This window comes from Emys orbicularis, chromosome 4, assembly GCF_028017835.1.
Source record: "Emys orbicularis isolate rEmyOrb1 chromosome 4, rEmyOrb1.hap1, whole genome shotgun sequence".
NCBI classification, from domain to species: Eukaryota; Metazoa; Chordata; order Testudines; family Emydidae; genus Emys; species Emys orbicularis.
Window position 1 is genome coordinate 117241852 of NC_088686.1, and position 18214 is coordinate 117260065.

Consider the following 18214-nt stretch of genomic DNA (forward strand, 5'->3'; position numbering starts at 1 on the left):
TATATATATATATACACACACAGAGTATAAGTTTTAAACAAACAATTTAATATTGATACACAGTGATGATGATTGTGAAGCTTGGTTGAGGTGGAGGAGTCAGAGGGTGGGATATTTCCCAGGGAATTCCTTACTGCTAAATGAACTAGCAATTGACTGAGCCCTCAAGGGTTAACTCTCACAACACTCTACAAGGCAGCAGGAAAGGAGGGAGGGCAGACAGACACACACCCTGTGTGAGAGAGAAAAAATGCGCATTTCCCCTTTAAGTAGCTGACCCCAGGCTTAAGTACACTGCCTTGTTAATTAAATCAGCTTGCTGAGACCTGAGGGCAGCTACTGCCTAGAAGCTCCCTCCCTCCGTTGAGTGTCCCCCCTGCTCTATGGAAGACAGGGTAAGTGGGGTGCAGGAGCAGGGGGGGACCCCCTGACATTAGCTCCCCTCTTCCCCCCCTCCCCCCATACAGCAAGCAGGAGTCTCTGGGAGCAGCTCCAAGGCAGAGGGCAGGAGCAGCACATGGCAGCGGGGGGAGGGACAGCTGCTGCACAGGGAACTTAGGGGAGTGGGGAGCTGATAGGGGGGCTGCTGGTTCACCCTGGTTCCAACCACCCACCAGCTAGCTGCAACGGGCTGCTCTTCCTGCAAGCAGCGGACAAAACAGGCGGCTGCCAAACGACGTTAGAAGGGACCATTTCACAACTTTAAACAAGCATGTTCCCTAATTGATCAGCAACTTAACATCGAAACAACATTAACCAGGATGACTTTAAGTGAAGAGTTCCTGTAATATTATTTACCCTATTCCGCTAGGTCAGTTTGTTCTTCTCTCTCCTTTCCAATGCCTCCTTTCCCCCTTATTCTCCCCCTCTGTATTCAGCACCATTGCCTTTGGCGCCCTCTAGGGGAGGCTTCACACATAAGCCAACTGGCCAGGAAACGCTGACCTAGGCGTGTTTCCATGGGAATGTTATAAAGATCCCCGAACAGGAAAGCCTGTTGTGTTTTAAAACTCCAACCCAGTCCCTACCAGATGAAAGACATTTTGTTCTAACCTGCCTGTTATTGCTGCCAAATGTATTCCAAACACAGCTCCCTTGTCATAATTACCGTAGTTAGCAACACTCCAGAAGGCAGAGATACATATTTAAAAACTGACAGTGCAAATGAAATAGCAGCAGTTTACATTACAGATGACTCACCATGAGGCCCCTCTTAAAGGGATTCAGTCAAGTATTTTAGACCACAAACATAACTGATCTTTAACATTGCATGTTCTCATAGGAGCGATAGCTGCCACAGTGCTGGAGGCCTTGAAGAAAGACATCTCCAAGTGCCCGGAGACAGAGGAACAAGGATTACAGCACAGTAGATAGCAGATGGTACCCGCATCCATTGAGAATATGATAGCAGCTTTGTTTAGATGTGGGACCTAGAATGTGCAATGTTTGTTTCTTAATTATTTAGCATTGGGAGGATTGATTAAATAAATTCCTCTAAGGCTATGTCCACACTGTACACCACTTTCAGTAGCATGTAGGATATGTGTAGCTGCACACCACAGGGAAAACCAGGCCACGTCCACACTCTGATGCATAGCTACACGCATCAGTGAAAGGCTCTGGCAGAGGGGAGGCAGTAGCTGCCTCCCTCTGGAGGGAGCCTTTTCCTGCTGCTGGAGCCTTTCCTTGCGGGGGGTGGGGAGGAAGGCTCCAGCAGCTGGAAAACAGCAGGATGCTACACTGCTAAAAATAGTGTAAAGTGGGGAGGCACTGCTTGGGTAAATAGAGAGCCATGTAGGATACATACTCACTGTCATGTTTTTCTGTACCAGATATGGACTGGTCAGACAGCCGGCTTATACATACCAGATGTGTTCATCATAAGATCCTTTAATGTTCTGCCAGGCATGGCTCCAGATTAGCTTAAATAAAGTATTTGACATACAGTGCTACCTAGTGACTGATATATATAATGCAGTTTAATATTCCATTACATTTCCCCATTTAAGTTCTACATTACCATTTTTACACTATCACACTGTCTTTGAAGTTCAGTATGTATTAGTCTATTAAATGTCTCTGAATCATACCGGTTTTCTAATTACACTATCTGAACACATAACAACTTGGTCATCTAGCTGTTCATTAGTAGCAATGACAAGCCATGGTCAGTTTGGAATCTTTGAGTGTTGTCGTCTTGTTCTGCACCCATCTGTAGATTTATTTTGCTCAGTGTTTCTCAACTTTTTTTGATACCAGGGACTGGCTTGCTGCCTTCCGAAAATGTGTCAGGGAGAGGCCCTGACTCACAGACTGGCTGTTGAGAAACACTGCTGTACATTGTTCTTTCTGAGGAACAAACTGTAAATGTTGATGGTTTCTGTTGAACTCTCCACTGTCGGTCTTGATCACATATGATCTGGGCACTGAATTCGTTTTCTTTACAACAGCTGGAGTTGTCCATCCTTTTTCCTCCATCCAATTTGACACGAACACGGGCATCAGGTTCTACACCTGGCAGTTCTCTGAGTGATGCCTGTTGTAAAAGTGTACATAGATCTATTAGCCTTTTTATCTGATTTGGCTTCTCTCTTCACATCTAGCCACTTTGGAAATAGAGTCTTACCCAAAGCTGGAGCAGTTGTTCTAAGTTGTCCTCCCACCAGGAGTTGTGCTAGACTATATCTAGTAGCTGTTATTGGTGTTGATCTGTAACTCAGAAGAGCAAGAAAAGGATTTTCTTGGTTGTCTGTACAGCTCTCAATTTGTTTGTGTGTAATATGGGCTGCAAGTAATATGATCAAAACCATATTTTGTTCAGAATGACAAATTCTGCTGCAGTAAGTTGTGGTCAGTTGTCCATCATTTGTTGTCCTGGAACACCAAAATGAGCAAGAATGCTTTTCAGTTTCTCAATAATAGTGCATCATGTTATGTCTTTCGAGTACATTATTTCTATATACCTGGAAAAATCATCCACAATGACCAGGTAATGATGTCCTCTGAATTTACATAAATCTGCAGCTACTCTCTTCCAAGGTCTGTCTGGTAAAGGTGTTTGTACACTGCATGATTCAGTATTGTCTCTTAGATTGATTTGTACAGAGTCTCCTTTCAAAAGTCCAATGTCATCAAATCCTCTATCGAGTTCTTCCACCTTTCTCAATAGGCCCATTATGGCTGCCATACTGCAGCTGAGAAGGTTGTTGGTCTTTGATCACATGCACTCAATGCATAGCTTTTATCTTTGTAAGTTGTTTCTGGGGTCAACTGGCCCATGCAGTTCTGAATACCTGCAGGACTAGCTAGAGCTGTCAGGTGACTTCAACTCTGGGAGGAGTTAAAGGTGATTGTAAGTCCCTTCTGTGATGTCAGCTCCTAAGCCAATTTTAAAGTCAATAGTCTTGTCATGAATATTCAGTTTCACTCTCCAGGCAGGCTCTGGCATCACAAGTGATAGATCCCAGAAACATTGGCTTTTGATTGTCTGAAATATGAGCAAATTCCCTGACTGTTTTGGTGTGACACAGATACAAAATGTCCATATCTCATGCATTTACTACACCATGTGCCTTTAGCTGGACATGCATCATCTCTTGGGACATGACTTTTTCCACACCTCATGTATACTGGCTGGAATTTCCCTGTAACGGGGTGGAACTCACCACCCCAGCACCTCCTGCTGGCCGTCCTGGGAATTAGCTCTCATTTCACCAGAGCACCCTCATCTAGCAATGTCTGGCGATGTCATACCCGTACTAAGGGGGTATGTAGTGCATGTACTCTACACACTGCTGTAAGGAGTGTGCAGTGTAGCCATAACCCTCAGTCAAAATAAAGGCCCTATTCCCTGAGGGCCTGGTCCTACTGAAAGACTTCCATTGATTTCAACTGGCTTTGGATCAAGCTCAAAGAGCAGGGGTAGTCAATTATTTTTTGTCAAGGTCCAAATGTCTTGGTTAAGGTATAGTCAAGGTCCAGACTCCAGAGAAAATAATTTAAAAAAACCAAACTAGTAACAATAATGATAATAAGTAAATAAAAAGATTTCAGGGTCTGTTCAAAAACGTGTGGCTGTTCGGATTTGGCCCGCGGTCCGCCTATTGACTATCCCCATCATAGAGCGATGTTAAACATGAGGCCTAAAGGGCTTTGCGTGTCCTGTTAAGCAAATGCAAAGCTACTGTGTGAGACTAGAGCTCCATTCTAAATGTTCCTGTTGGGCTCACTCAAAATTGCTCTCAGGCAGAAATCACGGACTTGTGATTTGGAATTGTGATTTTTTTCCCCCCTACCAGCCCTACTATGAATTATTGTTCACTTCACAAAGGTGGCATTGCAAAGATTAGTTAGTTTGTAAACGGTTCTTTGGATGAAAGAAGAACTAGAAATGAATATTTATTTTAGATAATGGGCTCTGGAATGGATTCTGGGTTATCTATGTTCTGTTCCCAGTGTTACTACCAAACTTCTGGGTGATCTTCACCTCCCTGTGCCTCAGTTTTCTCATCTGTAAACTAGGGATAGTTGGTATCAACCACCCATGTAAGTGCTTTGAGATCTATGGATGAAAAGTGCTCTGTATGTGCTAAATAGGATGGAGGTTCAGATAGCAGACTGATGGGTGTAGGCGTAAGAGCAGACAAGAAGGGGGCTCACCCTCAGGCTGGGCTTCTGGTTGCTACTGTAATAGAGGTGATAAGTGACTACAGTGGTTGGGCACGTTGCACTTTGCCCTGTAGCTGTGCACGTCACGCTGGCTGCAGGAGCACTGTGGGGAGCAGCAATGGGCACGTTGCATTCACCATACACCGACTGGTTCGTAGGGCCCTGTAACATGGGCGGTGCAGTACCAGTGCCGGCCAGCAGAGGGCAGTGTTTGAGTTGGCTCCTGCTCTCCTAGGCCTGGGCGTGGAGCCTTGTGCCCTGATCAGCCCCAGCCTGTCACTAACGACCGCCCTGCCCCCTCCCGCTGCTCCGGCCTGGCCTATCAAGCTGGCCCGAGCCCGGCGCCCTGGGGACTACAACTCCCAGGGGGCAAAGCGGGTGGGTGTTTCTCCCCCTCCCGCTTTGCCTCATGGGAATAGCAGCTCGGGGGGCTGGGAGCTGTCGCTCAGTAGTGGCTCAGCAGGCGGTGGGGACTCGGCTTCCCAGCGTGCTCCGCACGGGCCGCCGCGGCTGACGGCGCCCTTCCTGTGCGCGCGCCGCGCTGCGGGGAGCGGCCGGATATACCCGCCTGGGCCGCGCGCTGCGAAGAGGAGCGGTTGGGCCGCGCTCCGTGAGGTACGGGCCGCGCGTGTTCCCGCCCTGCCCGCGGCGGTCTCGGCCGCGCTGCGGGCACCGGTTCCCTGGTCGGCCGGGGACTGCCCGTCCGCCCCGGGGAATTGCCCCCTGGCTAGCCCCGGGGTCACAGGCCCCTGGGCCTCCCCCTGCCCGGGGACTCACAGCCCCGCTTCCCCCTGCCCGGGGTTACAGCCCCCCTGAACCGAGCCCTGGCCCGCTGCCGGTATCACAGCCCCGACCCCCGGGGTCATAGGCCCCCGAGCTCCGCCCCTATCCATTGTCACAGCCCCGCCCCCCAGCGTCACAGACCCCGGGCCCAGAACCTCCCTCCTGCTCCACCGTCTCAGCCCTGCCTGGGGGGTCACAGCCCCTCCTGAGTGCCTCCCCTGCATCATAACCCTGCCTGGGGGGTCACAGCCCCCTTCCCCTGCATCACAGCCAATCCCCAGTGCCTCCCCTGCATCATAACCCTGCCTGGGGGGGTCACAGCCCCCTTCCCCTGCATCACAGCCGATCCCCAGTGCCTCCCCTGCATCATAACCCTGCCTGGGGAGGTCACAGCCCCTCCTGAGTGCCTCCCCTGCATCATAACCCTGCCTGGGGGGTCACAGCCCCCTTCCCCTGCATCACAGCCGATCCCCAGTGCCTCCCCTGCATCATAACCCTGCCTGGGGGGGTCACAGCCCCCTTCCCCTGCATCACAGCCGATCCCCAGTGCCTCCCCTGCATCATAACCCTGCCTGGGGAGGTCACAGCCCCCTTCCCCTGCATCACAGCCAATCCCCAGTGCCTCCCCTGCATCATAACCCTGCCTGGGGAGGTCACAGCCCCCTTCCCCTGCATCACAGCCCCTCCTGAGTGCCTCCCCTGCATCATAACCCTGCCTGGGGGGTCACAGCCCCCTTCCCCTGCATCACAGCCGATCCCCAGTGCCTCCCCTGCATCATAACCCTGCCTGGGGGGTCACAGCCCCCTTCCCCTGCATCACAACCCCTCCCCAGTGCCTCCCTTGCATCATAACCCTGCCTGGGGGGGTCACAGCCCCTCCTGAGTGCCTCCCTTGCATCATAACCCTGCCTGGGGGGTCACAGCCCCCTTCCCCTGCATCACAGCTGATCCCCAGTGCCTCCCCTGCATCATAACCCTGCCTGGGGGGGTCACAGCCCCTCCTGAGTGCCTCCCTTGCATCATAACCCTGCCTGGGGGGTCACAGCCCCCTTCCCCTGCATCACAGCCGATCCCCAGTGCCTCCCCTGCATCATAACCCTGCCTGGGGGGTCACAGCCCCCTTCTCCTGCATCACAACCCCTCCCCAGTGCCTCCCTTGCATCATAATCCTGCCTGGGGGGGTCACAGCCCCTCCTGAGTGCCTCCCTTGCATCATAACCCTGCCTGGGGGGTCACAGCCCCCTTCCCCTGCATCACAGCCGATCCCCAGTGCCTCCCCTGCATCATAACCCTGCCTGGGGGGGTCACAGCCCCCTTCCCCTGCATCACAGCCGATCCCCAGTGCCTCCCCTGCATCATAACCCTGCCTGGGGAGGTCACAGCCCCCTTCCCCTGCATCACAGCCAATCCCCAGTGCCTCCCCTGCATCATAACCCTGCCTGGGGAGGTCACAGCCCCCTTCCCCTGCATCACAGCCAATCCCCAGTGCCTCCCCTGCATCATAACCCTGCCTGGGGAGGTCACAGACCCCTTCCCCTGCATCACAGCCAATCCCCAGTGCCTCCCTTGCATCATAACCCTGCCTGGGGGGGTCACAGCCCCTCCTGAGTGCCTCCCTTGCATCATAACCCTGCCTGGGGGGTCACAGCCCCCTTCCCCTGCATCACAGCCGATCCCCAGTGCCTCCCCTGCATCATAACCCTGCCTGGGGGGTCACAGCCCCCTTCTCCTGCATCACAACCCCTCCCCAGTGCCTCCCTTGCATCATAACCCTGCCTGGGGGGGTGTCAGCCCCTCCTGAGTGCCTCCCTTGCATCATAACCCTGCCTGGGGGGTCACAGCCCCCTTCCCCTGCATCACAGCCGATCCCCAGTGCCTCCCCTGCATCATAACCCTGCCTGGGGGGGTCACAGCCCCCTTCCCCTGCATCACAGCCGATCCCCAGTGCCTCCCCTGCATCATAACCCTGCCTGGGGAGGTCACAGCCCCCTTCCCCTGCATCACAGCCAATCCCCAGTGCCTCCCCTGCATCATAACCCTGCCTGGGGAGGTCACAGCCCCCTTCCCCTGCATCACAGCCAATCCCCAGTGCCTCCCCTGCATCATAACCCTGCCTGGGGAGGTCACAGACCCCTTCCCCTGCATCACAGCCAATCCCCAGTGCCTCCCTTGCATCATAACCCTGCCTGGGGGGGTCACAGCCGCTCCTGAGTGCCTCCCCTGCATCATAACCCTGCCTGGGGGGGTCACAGTCCCCCTTCCCCTGCATCACAACCCCTCCCCAGTGCCTCCCTTGCATCATAACCCTGCCTGGGGGGGGGGGTCACAGCCCCTCCTGAGTGCCTCCCTTGCATCATAACCCTGCCTGGGGGGTCACAGTCCCCCTTCTCCTGCATCACAACCCCTCCCCAGTGCCTCCCTTGCATCACAACCCTGTCTGGGGAGGTCACAGCCCCCTTCCCCTGCATCACAGCCGATCCCCAGTGCCTCCCTTGCATCATAACCCTGCCTGGGGGGGTCACAGCCCCTCCTGAGTGCCTCCCCTGCATCATAACCCTGCCTGGGGAGTCACAGTCCCACTTCCCCTGCATCACAGCCGATCCCCAGTGCCTCCCCTGCATCACAACCCTGCCTGGGGAGGTCACAGCCCCCTTCCCCTGCATCACAGCCCCTCCCCAGTGCCTCCCTTGCATCATAACTCTGCCTGGGGGGGTCATAGCCCCTCCCCAGTGCCTCCCCTGCATCATAACCCTGCCTGGGGGGGTCACAGCCCCCTGACCCTCCTCATCACAGCCCCCTCTGTGTAGTGAGATCACTGTCTTGCCCTGGGGAGCTGTGAGCTCAGCACATGACACGCTGCGAGGCTGTCAGATGCTGCTGTCCGTCTAAAATACTGACGTGCAGCCTACTGCTAGGGTATCTGAGATCCATCACTAACAGCTGTCTCCTGTAAAGCATTGCCCTGGAGGCGAGTGTGGTAACAGCTGACCTGGAGTGACTGTGCTCTCTGGCTCCCCCTGCTGCAGGAGGAGGAAGGAGGGAGAGCCTGATTGAGAGCAGCATGGAAGATTCTCCTGCGGACCTGTCCATTCAGAGAGATGCCATCCTGTCTGAGTTGTACCATATTCAGATCACCACCAAGAAACTGTGAGTCTCCTTGGGATGTAGGGGTCAGTACTCTTGGTCTTTGTTGTTGAGGTGGAAGAGGTTTTCAAAGTTTGGGAACTTTTCCTTTCTGTCTTTATGCCAGTCCCAGCTGTGGTGAACTGCCAGTTTGAAAGCAGCCCTTATGCAGGTGCATTTGCTCCTTTCTCCTTCATGTAGTTTGGAGGATTGCTGTTGTTTCTGCAAAAGCGATTGAACCATGTGCTATGACTGCAAAGTGTCATAGGGCCAGATTTTCAAGTGCTCATCTTCCACTTCACCCAACTAAAGGCCATATTTTCAAATGCGCCCATTATGACATATGTCCAGATTTTACTCCTGGGGTGCCAAACAGTTAAAAATTCTACACACAAAATTCTGCAAATTTTGTCAAAATAACACTTCATAATCACGCCAGTTTAAATTATTTTGGTAATTTATTTCAGAATATCTGTCAGCAAGTATGTCTGTAACAATACAGACACAAAAATTCTCCCAGGCGTAGAGTGTTAAAGAAACCCCTAATACAACCCGGTTCCTGTTTCTCTGCCACCTTCCCCACTGCCCCCCCCCCCAGCCAATACACCAGAACCCCCCACCCCAAACCCAGATGTGGGGCCCCCCTGGGCCGAATAAATGCACCACCCCTCCCCCCCGAGCCCAGCCGTGGTCCTCCCTCCCCTGAAAACCCCGGGATCCAGTGGGAGAAACAGCCTGATGCTTGGTCCCAGGCTTTCATGGAGTTTCCTGCGTGCTGCCCTCTCCTTCCCTCTCGGCATGCTGGGAACTGCACCTCCCAGGAACTCTCTAGCTCCCTCTCCCGCCTCTCAGCGGTATATTCAATGTGTGAGCTGGGCTTTGCTGGCTCCAATAGCCCCTTTTGGCAGCTAGCAGCACTGCAGCCCATTTCTGTGGAGGAAAAGGAAATTCTGCGCACACATTAATTTCTTCAAAATTCTGCACTGCACAGTGGCACAGAATTTCCTCAGGCATAGGCATAGACTCTGTGGGTGCTCCAGGGCCCTGTGGAGCTGTGCCTCCCCCTTGTGTCTCCTCGCGCCTGCTGTGAAACAGCTGTTTTGGGGCGTGCAGGAGGCTGGGAGGGAGGGAGAGGAGCAAGAACACGGCACGCTTGGGGAGTGGGGGAACTGAGCAGGGCGGGAAGAGGTGGGGCAGGGGTGGGAAGAGGTGGGGGGAGTGGGGCCATGGGGGAAGGGGTGGAGTGGGGCAGGGCCTGGGACAGTGCTGGGGGATCGAGCACCCCCTGGCACTTTGAAAAGTTGGCCCTTGTGTCCCCAGGAGTAAGATTTTTAAAGGTGTTCAGGACCCAATGTAAAAAATCTTTTTCTCTTATTTTGATGTCTAACTGATTACAGGCTTTCAAAATTTGGCCCCTATTGTGAGTGCTCAGCTCTTTTGAAATCTGGCCCATACTTTTCTCCCCTCTCTGTCCTGCAAATTTTACCATCATGGGTGTAGTGTGCAATGCTGTTCATGATTACTATTATTTATCAGTTATTCTTGTTGACCACACTGATTTTGACACTCCTCTGCTAAAAATCTCTTTTCATTTAGTCAAATTCAGTTCTCGGTGGGGTATTTTGTAGCTACTGGAAACTAAAAAGAAAATTTTGAAAACATCTGTTGTTTTTCTTTCCCATTGAACTCAGGCTGGGACCATGAATTTTGGCATTGGCATTATGTCCTGAGTGGCTTCATTGGTGTGTGTCTCAGCAGAAAGTGCAGAGTTCTTTTTCCAACCTAAATCCCAGAAATGTCTGCAGAGTTTTTATTAGCACAGGCTCATGTCAAAAATTAGGAATCAGTGCCACAGTTGGAGATGACTGAGAAATGTGCTAACCGTTCCTTTTAAAATACCTTTTAAAAAAAAATGAATTTTCCTACCTTGTGATGTAGATATTTGTTTTCTAGGGTGCAGGAGCTGAGATCCTTGGTGGCTTTAACTGACCCAGAGGAAGGGAAATTGTTTCAGTCTCAAGAGACAGTGAGTGACTAGCACACTTTCCATGCCTATTTACAGTCTTTATTGAGAACCTATATTTATATAGTTTAGGAATATATTTTTTCTACCTTAAAATTTTGCAGTGTATTCATATATTTATATATTGGAGGAAAAAAACCCTGAATTGTTAATTAAAACTGGTGTATTGGTAATAACAAAAACCTATTTTAACTAGGCCTATATTCTGAAATAAGCCCTGTATATGTGCATTAATTGCTCACATTCATGCACAAAAGAATGGTTTTATTTCAAACAAAAATTTATCAAGTGACAGAATGAGGTACATGTACCTGAGATTTGTAGCAATATGACTTGACACAGTACACAATGTCAGTCATGTACAACATCAGTTGAAATAAGGACAATCACAGTATTTTTTTAAATAGCACAGTGGATGCTGCAACCCTTTCCTCGGTGAGCCCTGAGAATGTTGAGCTCAGAATATAGCAGGGGTAGTCTCCTCACACTAGCTCTTTTCTGTTTCATTTGCACCACTTCTTAAGTCACACAGTTTTCCATGGTCTTGAATTGCTGTGATGTGAACAGAAGAGTTTCTCAGGACATCCTGTTCTGATGTGGTTCTCATTTCACAGATGAATTTATATTTGTTCTTTCTCATTCCAGGCTTTAAAGTCACTAGATATTTGGAAGACCTTATTTGCTGCAGCTGGGCCTAAGCCAGAGAGCACAGTTGAGTAACAGCCCAAAGATGGGAGATGAAGGTGCCGGTGAGCCCTTTATGGGTATAGTGGCTGGTGGGGCCAAAGATTATGAGGGCGCCCTACCTTCTGACACAGTTTCACTCAGTGATTCAGACTCTGAAGACTTTGGCTTAGTCGATGAAGCAGAAGTTGATACGATTTCTCCAGTGGAACCACCATCTTTGGATGATGTAGGTTATGGATCAGATGAGATCCCTGATTCTTCAAACAACAACCGTAAGTCTCCCGTCCAGCCATTCCATCTGAGAGGCATGAGCTCTACCTTCTCGCTGCGTAGCCAGAGCATATTTGACGGCCTGGAAGGGGCAGCCAAATTAGCGGCGCCCTCTATGGCTGAAGATAACATTATTGATGGGAGGTTTAAGCGCCCTCTGCCCCCACCCACTCCTTTAAGCAAGATGGCTGCAGAAAGCCTTGGAAGGCAAAGCAAGCCACCCCCAGCTCCCAAAAGCTCTCCCGGAGTCCCAGACTACGTGGCACATCCAGAACGCTGGACAAAGTACAGCCTGGAGGGAGTTTCAGAGTCCAGTGATAAGACCAACAGGATGGCTGCCATGGAGTTCCTAGAGGGCTTGAAGAAGAAAGAAGGAGAAGAAAGCTCAGCTATGCAAGACAGCTACACCCCATATTTCAATCAGGACCCCTCCAGCTATGGTGCTGGAAGGATAATATTTACCAAGCCCACAAAGATAAGCATGCGTAGTTCGGAAAGGAAAAGACCAGCAGAGGAGGATGGTAAGAAGCTCATGAATACAAAGCAAGGTCTGAATGAGAAATCTCCCAAAAAGGGCAGTGACCTGAAGGACGAAGATGAAGTTGAGCTGGGCCATCTAGACATTGAAGGGAAGAAGACGATGGAGGAAGAGGAGCAGCTGAAGTTGGGGGACCTGGGTACAAAAAGGGAACTTGGCACAGGTTCCGCTCACACAGGTGAAGATGCTTTGGTGGAAACCGTAGGGTTTCACGGTAGTAAGAAAAGGAGTAGGAAGCATTTCCGTCTCAAAGCAGACTATGAAGAGGCTGAAGAGTCTTAAGAGAGAAACTAATTATACCCATCCAGAGGCTTCAGTGTTATTCCAGAAGGCTACCTTTGTTTGCTCTCTCTCAGCTCAGATCTCATTAGTGGGGCAGGTGTCAGGCATTTGTCTAGCACTCAGTTTCATGGTCTCCAAATATACTATTTTTAGTAAGTTTGTTAGAAATTAAGGTATAAAAACTCTATACCTGCAGGGAACAGTGTGGGCACAGCACCTTGAGGGGTAGGGAGTGGGGTGTGTGCTCTTGAGCAAGCCCCTCTGACTGACGCTGACACAGTGTCAAGTCTTTGACCACAGAGATAGGCTATCCTAACACAAGTACTTCAGTGGGAAAAGTGAGGGATCCAGGAGGACCCCCTGCCTTTCCCTACTTTTCCACCCTCTTAAAAAAATTAGAACCCCCTGGCCAGTGCTGTAGAAGTCTGGGGTCAAAAGGGATCAGGATTGAAGAGGAACATATTAAGGTAGAGTTTTAAAGCATTAAAAACCAAACCCAGTAGGATTAAATTTATATCCTGATTCCCTACCTCAGGGAGGGAAATATTCCCTTAATATGTATGTCCCTAATTGGGATCAGGTGGGACAAGGATTGAGCCATGCTTTCCCCACTGCCACCGAAAATAAAAACACAGTAAGTAACTGACCATGAGCTGAGAGGGCACAATCAGGAGTGGCAAATTAAATGGTTTTTAAGGTAGTCTGAGTATTTTCCCTCGGTTACTTTCTAACATATCTTATTTGGTAAAAGTTTAAAAGAAACATGAGGCCTGTTGAGACAAAACATCTTTGGAAACATTTTAGCAAAGACATGCGTGAAAGCCTCAGCCACTTCTCAACGTGCTGTGTGTACAACTGAAATTTGTGTGACAGCTTATTGACTGGTCAAGTAGCCACAAGCTTTTACCCTGTGTGTGAGTGATGTGCTGTGCTGATGTCTCATCTCCATAAATTGCAGTGCTTCCATTTTGACTCTTAAGTGGACTAATTGGAAGGGAAGGACTTGTACTAAGAGATTCTCTTTATACTTTGGATGTCAATAAAAACATTTAGTTGTAATTTGGTTTCTGGGTCTGTTTTCCACCTATAGGTGTATTAGCATCAAACACAACTATGAATATTAGTAGCGAAATATAGAGACAGTTTCATTTGGCAAGGTGGGATTTCAGGTAAGAATCTGAGAGGATTTTACTCTAAATATGTAGAGGGGGCTTTTTTTCCCTCTCTTGGTCTTACTACTATTTTTTTTTGTAACACCAGAGTAGCTTTACAAGTGCAAATGGAATCATTAACACAACAACAATGAATGTTAAACTTTTACATAGCAGTTTACAAATATTCTTGTGAGGCAGGTTAGTAAGTTCTGACGATGCCTTTGGTTAGATGAGGGAAAACTGAGGTTGAAAGGTTACATTCTTAGAATGGATATTTATACTGTTTCTTAATGACTGGTCCAGTCCCTGAGATCTGCCTGCCACAATTTAGGAAGGCAGCAAGCCAGTCCCTGGTATCAAAAAGATTGAGAAACACTGCAAAGACAGCATATTGCTTAGGCAATTTGGCTTGATTTATCATGGCCAGTGTAGATTAACAATTTAATAATATGCAATTAATTAGCCAAGTTGTAATATTTATAACTGGGCAGTAAAAGGCCATCTCTCCTTTCCTTGGAATCTGCAATTTCACTACATTCATTCATTGTAGCTAGAGATCCATTGCTTAAACCCTCATGCAAACTTGGGAATATTACTGATAGTGTGCTTGAAATCTCTAGAGAGAAAATTCTTGGCTGCAGGACAGGAACCATGGCTGCTTTTTTGCTTGTGCAGTCCAGAGCATCTGGTTGTTGCTTCCAGAAAAAAATAATAATGTACAATGGGTAGAGGGTGGGGCAATAGTGCCAGTCTTGTGAAACTGACCTTATCCAGGACAAATTGGCTTGGAGAGCAACAATGAGGAACAATTAGAGTCTATGGACATTCATAGGACATACCTAAATACATAAATCCTGCTGGTTTGAAGGGGATACACAAAAATTCAGATAAGGTATAACTTCCAGAGTTGTCACCATATATTTTGCTTTCAAATAAGGATCTGAATTCACTGATGACATCAGTAATGGCAGGAAGTGTTTTGGTTTGGCAAACTGACTACTTCCTAAACACAAAATGTCCCTAAAGCAGTAGCCATTGGTTCCACCTCTGTCCCTAACCTAAAGGTGAATGAACTATTGTAGCATGGATGCCAAAACTGTTCCCCTGTGTAGGCCACAGTGATGTGGCACAGCTGACTTGAAAATAAGATGAGCAAATTCCTATAGTAGGAGGAAGTCCTTAACAGCTTTATTTCCATTAACAAGAACCTCTTGCTTGAAAGCTTCCATAAAAGCTTTGTGACCTGATCTTCTATTTTTTTATTTTTGTGTGTGGTGGTGGTTTTCTGAGATCAAGAAACCTGACTGGGAAGGTATGTAACTTACCAGGATCAGCATTTATGATACATAGGAGCCTACAGGTATAATATTTTCTAGGAAATCCAATTTAATTGAGGCCTGTCCATCCAAGAAAGCCAGAAGTCCAGTACATTTTGCCAATAGTGTATTTACATTAATCCAAAAGGTTGGGCACTATCCCTACAAAATTACAGGAAGAGAACCTTTTAAGTAGTAAAATTCAGTTTATTTGTGTATGCTGTCTCGTACAAAAGTATAACAAGGTTTCACAGCCAGTTAGCCTATATGTGCAAATAAAGTCAATGTCAAATATACAAGTGTAATATTTGTAGCTACTGTAATGAAAAGACAAAAGGTGAAATGTTCATAGGTCTAGTTTCTAGGAAAAATGACTGTTTTTGTGGAGTAGGATTTGATTTTTCAGAGGCATCAGACAAGAAGATGAAAAAAGTCAGAAGAGTTCTTGGAGGTAAGGAAGCTGTTCCAACTTCTGGGGCTGTGTTGGGAGAGTTTCTGTTGCCCACTATTAAAGCAACACAGACAGCAGGCAGAAGTCTGGCATTCAGGGAGCATAGTGGGTAGAGTCGAGGGGGTGAGGGTAGTAGAACAATTATGTGCTTTGGGTTTTGAAATGGACAGCAAGCCAGTGAAGACTTGAGGACAAAAGATGTTTCCGTTTCTGCATCTGGGAGAAGTTAGGACTAAGGAAAGGCCATAAAGGAGGAAATTACCATAGTCAAGATAAGGAGGAGATGCTGGAAAGTATAACAGTTTGGGGATGAGAAAAACTAAATCAGTGCAAAAATCTAGCTTCTATGCTGTTGAAGCCAGGGCCGCCCAGAGGGGGGGCAAGTGGGGCAATTTGCCCTGGGCCCTGCAGGGCCCCCCACGAGAATATAGTATTCTATAGTATTACAGCTTTTTTTAATGGAAGGAGCCCCTGAAATTGCTTTGGTCCAGGCCCCCTGAATCCTCTGGGCAGCCCTGGTTGAAGCCCTGGGTTATTTCCTGATTTGCTTTTGATTAACAATCTCTAGGGAAGTAAAGAGCCCATGAAATTGAGCTTTCTTCAGCAAACAGGTGAGGCAACTAATTTTACTGTGCCAGTCTTGTGAAGTGTCACAGTAAGTATCACACTTTTTGTCAGAGTAATTCCTCTGGGAAGAATACAGGGAATAACAATCAAGAAATGAAGTCCTCAATATAAAAAGGAAATTTGAGAAGGGAGTGGAGGGCACAGAAGTGTTTTTGAAAATATGGTGATGGTATCAGTCTGGAGGGCATCAGAGAAGGTACCAGGGGGCAGTAGAAGATGTTTATTACCATGACTGGTGAAATGAAGTACACAGGCTACAAGAGTAGGGTAGAGGAGAGAGTCTTTATATGGCTAAACAAGAGTGTCAGCATGGATTAGATGGGAGGATAAGGACCAGGAAACGGGAGGTGGAAGAGAAGATAGGAGAAGAAGATGCAACAAAGAGAGCGTGCAGAGCAGATGTTACAGGAGATGAGGTGGTTCTGGAGTGTATTGTGGGCCCTGTCTGGCAACATGGCAGGCTTTGTTCAGGATCCAGAGAATCATGCAAGACACGGTTGCAGGGCAAAGGAGGATGGAAGTCTGACATGGACAGAGAAGAATGTTATACATCACAGGTGATTGCCTCTAGCAATTGATCTGCTTTTCCTTAATGTGGGTAAATAGGTTAAGAGAAATATAGTAGACAAGCAGGTAAGCACTCTGCGTAAGGGCAGGGGATGAAGAGGGGGAAAAATCTCACTGCCCTGTTCACTACATATATAAATACAGTGAGAAGGAAATAGAAGACATCTGATACACGAATACATCTGATTCACGAATACATTGGTGAAGTCCTGGCCCCACAACTTAATGGCAGTTTTGCCACTGACTTCAGTGGGGTTGGGATTTCACCCCAGAAGTACTTCAAAATGGCAAACTAATCTGAGGAAATGAGAACTTCATTTAATTATCAATGTACATCATGTCATTTTCAGACTCTTCTGTATGCTCTTTGCCTTCACTTCTTTCTGGTAGGATTGTTTGATTTGTGCTGGTATTCATAAAACCTAACAGGATTTTAAAAAATCAATGCATTAGTTTAAAAGTATTATGAAAATAAGCTCTTACAATAACTATTGGGGTCTTTGGGGAGCTCTACAAAATTTAAGCAGCCGGTGAAAAGCTATACTAGACTGCATCATTTTTGCATTTTCCACTTCAGACAATAAAAACCTTTGTGTTAGTTTCTAGTCAATTTCAATTTCTGATTCTCATGCAGTGATAGTACTACAATGTTTGGGGAGAAAATGCTGCAAGGGAATTCTTTAAAAAGAATGGAAATCTTTTTACAAAATCTAATCTTGGGGGGGGGTGTGTGTGTGTGGGGGGGGGATTTGCTATTACTGCCACTTTTAACAGTCCATTTCGCAAACTCTGTTGTGAGAGAAATAGAGGTGTATGGACTTAGACTCAGCCATCTCATGACTTTGTGTCTAGTGATCTGTGCTTTACTCCAGAAGTTGAACATTGAAAACTACTTTGAATGTTTGGGGAATCTTATGCTCTACTATGCAGATACACTTATGTGTTCCACATTACTCTGTGACTGGGAAAATGTTCAATCAGTTGTGTTTATATTAGCTAGGATTGTGTAGTTTGTCATGGTAAACGTCGGGAAAAATCAGAGAGGGGAGATGGCAATAGTCACAAGTCATAGATAATGGCTGCCTGGGCTTGGACCTCTAAATGAGTAATCTGTAATGTTTTGAGACCTTTCCATGTCAAGACCTTGTGGAGTTCTTAGTTACTTCCCATTATAGTATCTTTTTTGACAAACAAGAAAAAATAGACATGGAAAATATCTATTAAGTCAGACTGTCCTCAGCCACAGTGCAAGATTGTTAATGTGTATCGCCTATTTCTTAGTCTGGACAAGATTTAAATGTGTCAAACAGAGAGGCTTCCCCTTCCAGTGATACAAGGTCAGATCCTAAATTGGTGTAAGCAGGTGTAACTTCACTGAAGTCAATGGAGCGACACTGATTTACATCATCTGATAATCTGGACAATTACTATTCTCCTATTATAATTTTTAAACATATTGTGGTAATGCCTAGGGTTCAGCCAGGTCGGGGCCCATTGTCCTAGGTACTGCATAAACATGTAATAAATGACAATCCCAGCCCCAAAGATTCCATGTTCTAATATGTCTTGCTGTTGGGAAGCTTTTGCAGATCTGCAGTCAAAATGCTCCTCTTTATAATTTCATCCCCATTACCCCAGTACCTCTCTACATGATTCCTCTTTGCCATTTACACCCTTTTACTGAATTTTTCACCTGCACTATTTTGCTTTGCAATTATCAATTCA

The 18214-nt window shown here is 47.8% G+C and overlaps 2 protein-coding genes across 5 annotated transcripts in view; one reads left to right on the forward strand and one right to left on the reverse strand.

Moving 5' to 3' along the window:
* The first annotated feature begins 5195 nt into the window (after nt 1-5195).
* TSSC4 (tumor suppressing subtransferable candidate 4) lies at nt 5196-13433 on the forward strand. 4 transcript variants are annotated; one of them, XM_065402347.1, is made up of 4 exons: nt 5196-5283; nt 8367-8598; nt 10528-10600; nt 11243-13433. In XM_065402347.1, the coding sequence occupies exon 4, from the start codon at nt 11328-11330 to the stop codon at nt 12372-12374; it is 1047 nt and encodes a 348-aa protein (XP_065258419.1). In that variant the 5' UTR covers nt 5196-5283; nt 8367-8598; nt 10528-10600; nt 11243-11327; the 3' UTR covers nt 12375-13433. The 4 variants fall into 4 exon arrangements, with proteins under 4 accessions (XP_065258419.1, XP_065258420.1, XP_065258417.1 ...); XM_065402348.1 differs by having other exon boundaries at nt 8392-8598; XM_065402345.1 differs by having other exon boundaries at nt 8478-8598.
* A 3374-nt stretch (nt 13434-16807) lies between these two features.
* TRPM5 (transient receptor potential cation channel subfamily M member 5) overlaps nt 16808-18214 on the reverse strand; it is a 55690-nt gene continuing 54283 nt past the window's right edge. Inside the window, exon 25 of the mRNA XM_065402947.1 lies at nt 16808-16911. Within this exon, the coding sequence (XP_065259019.1) occupies nt 16808-16911 (104 nt within the window). The remainder of the gene's footprint in view (nt 16912-18214) is intronic.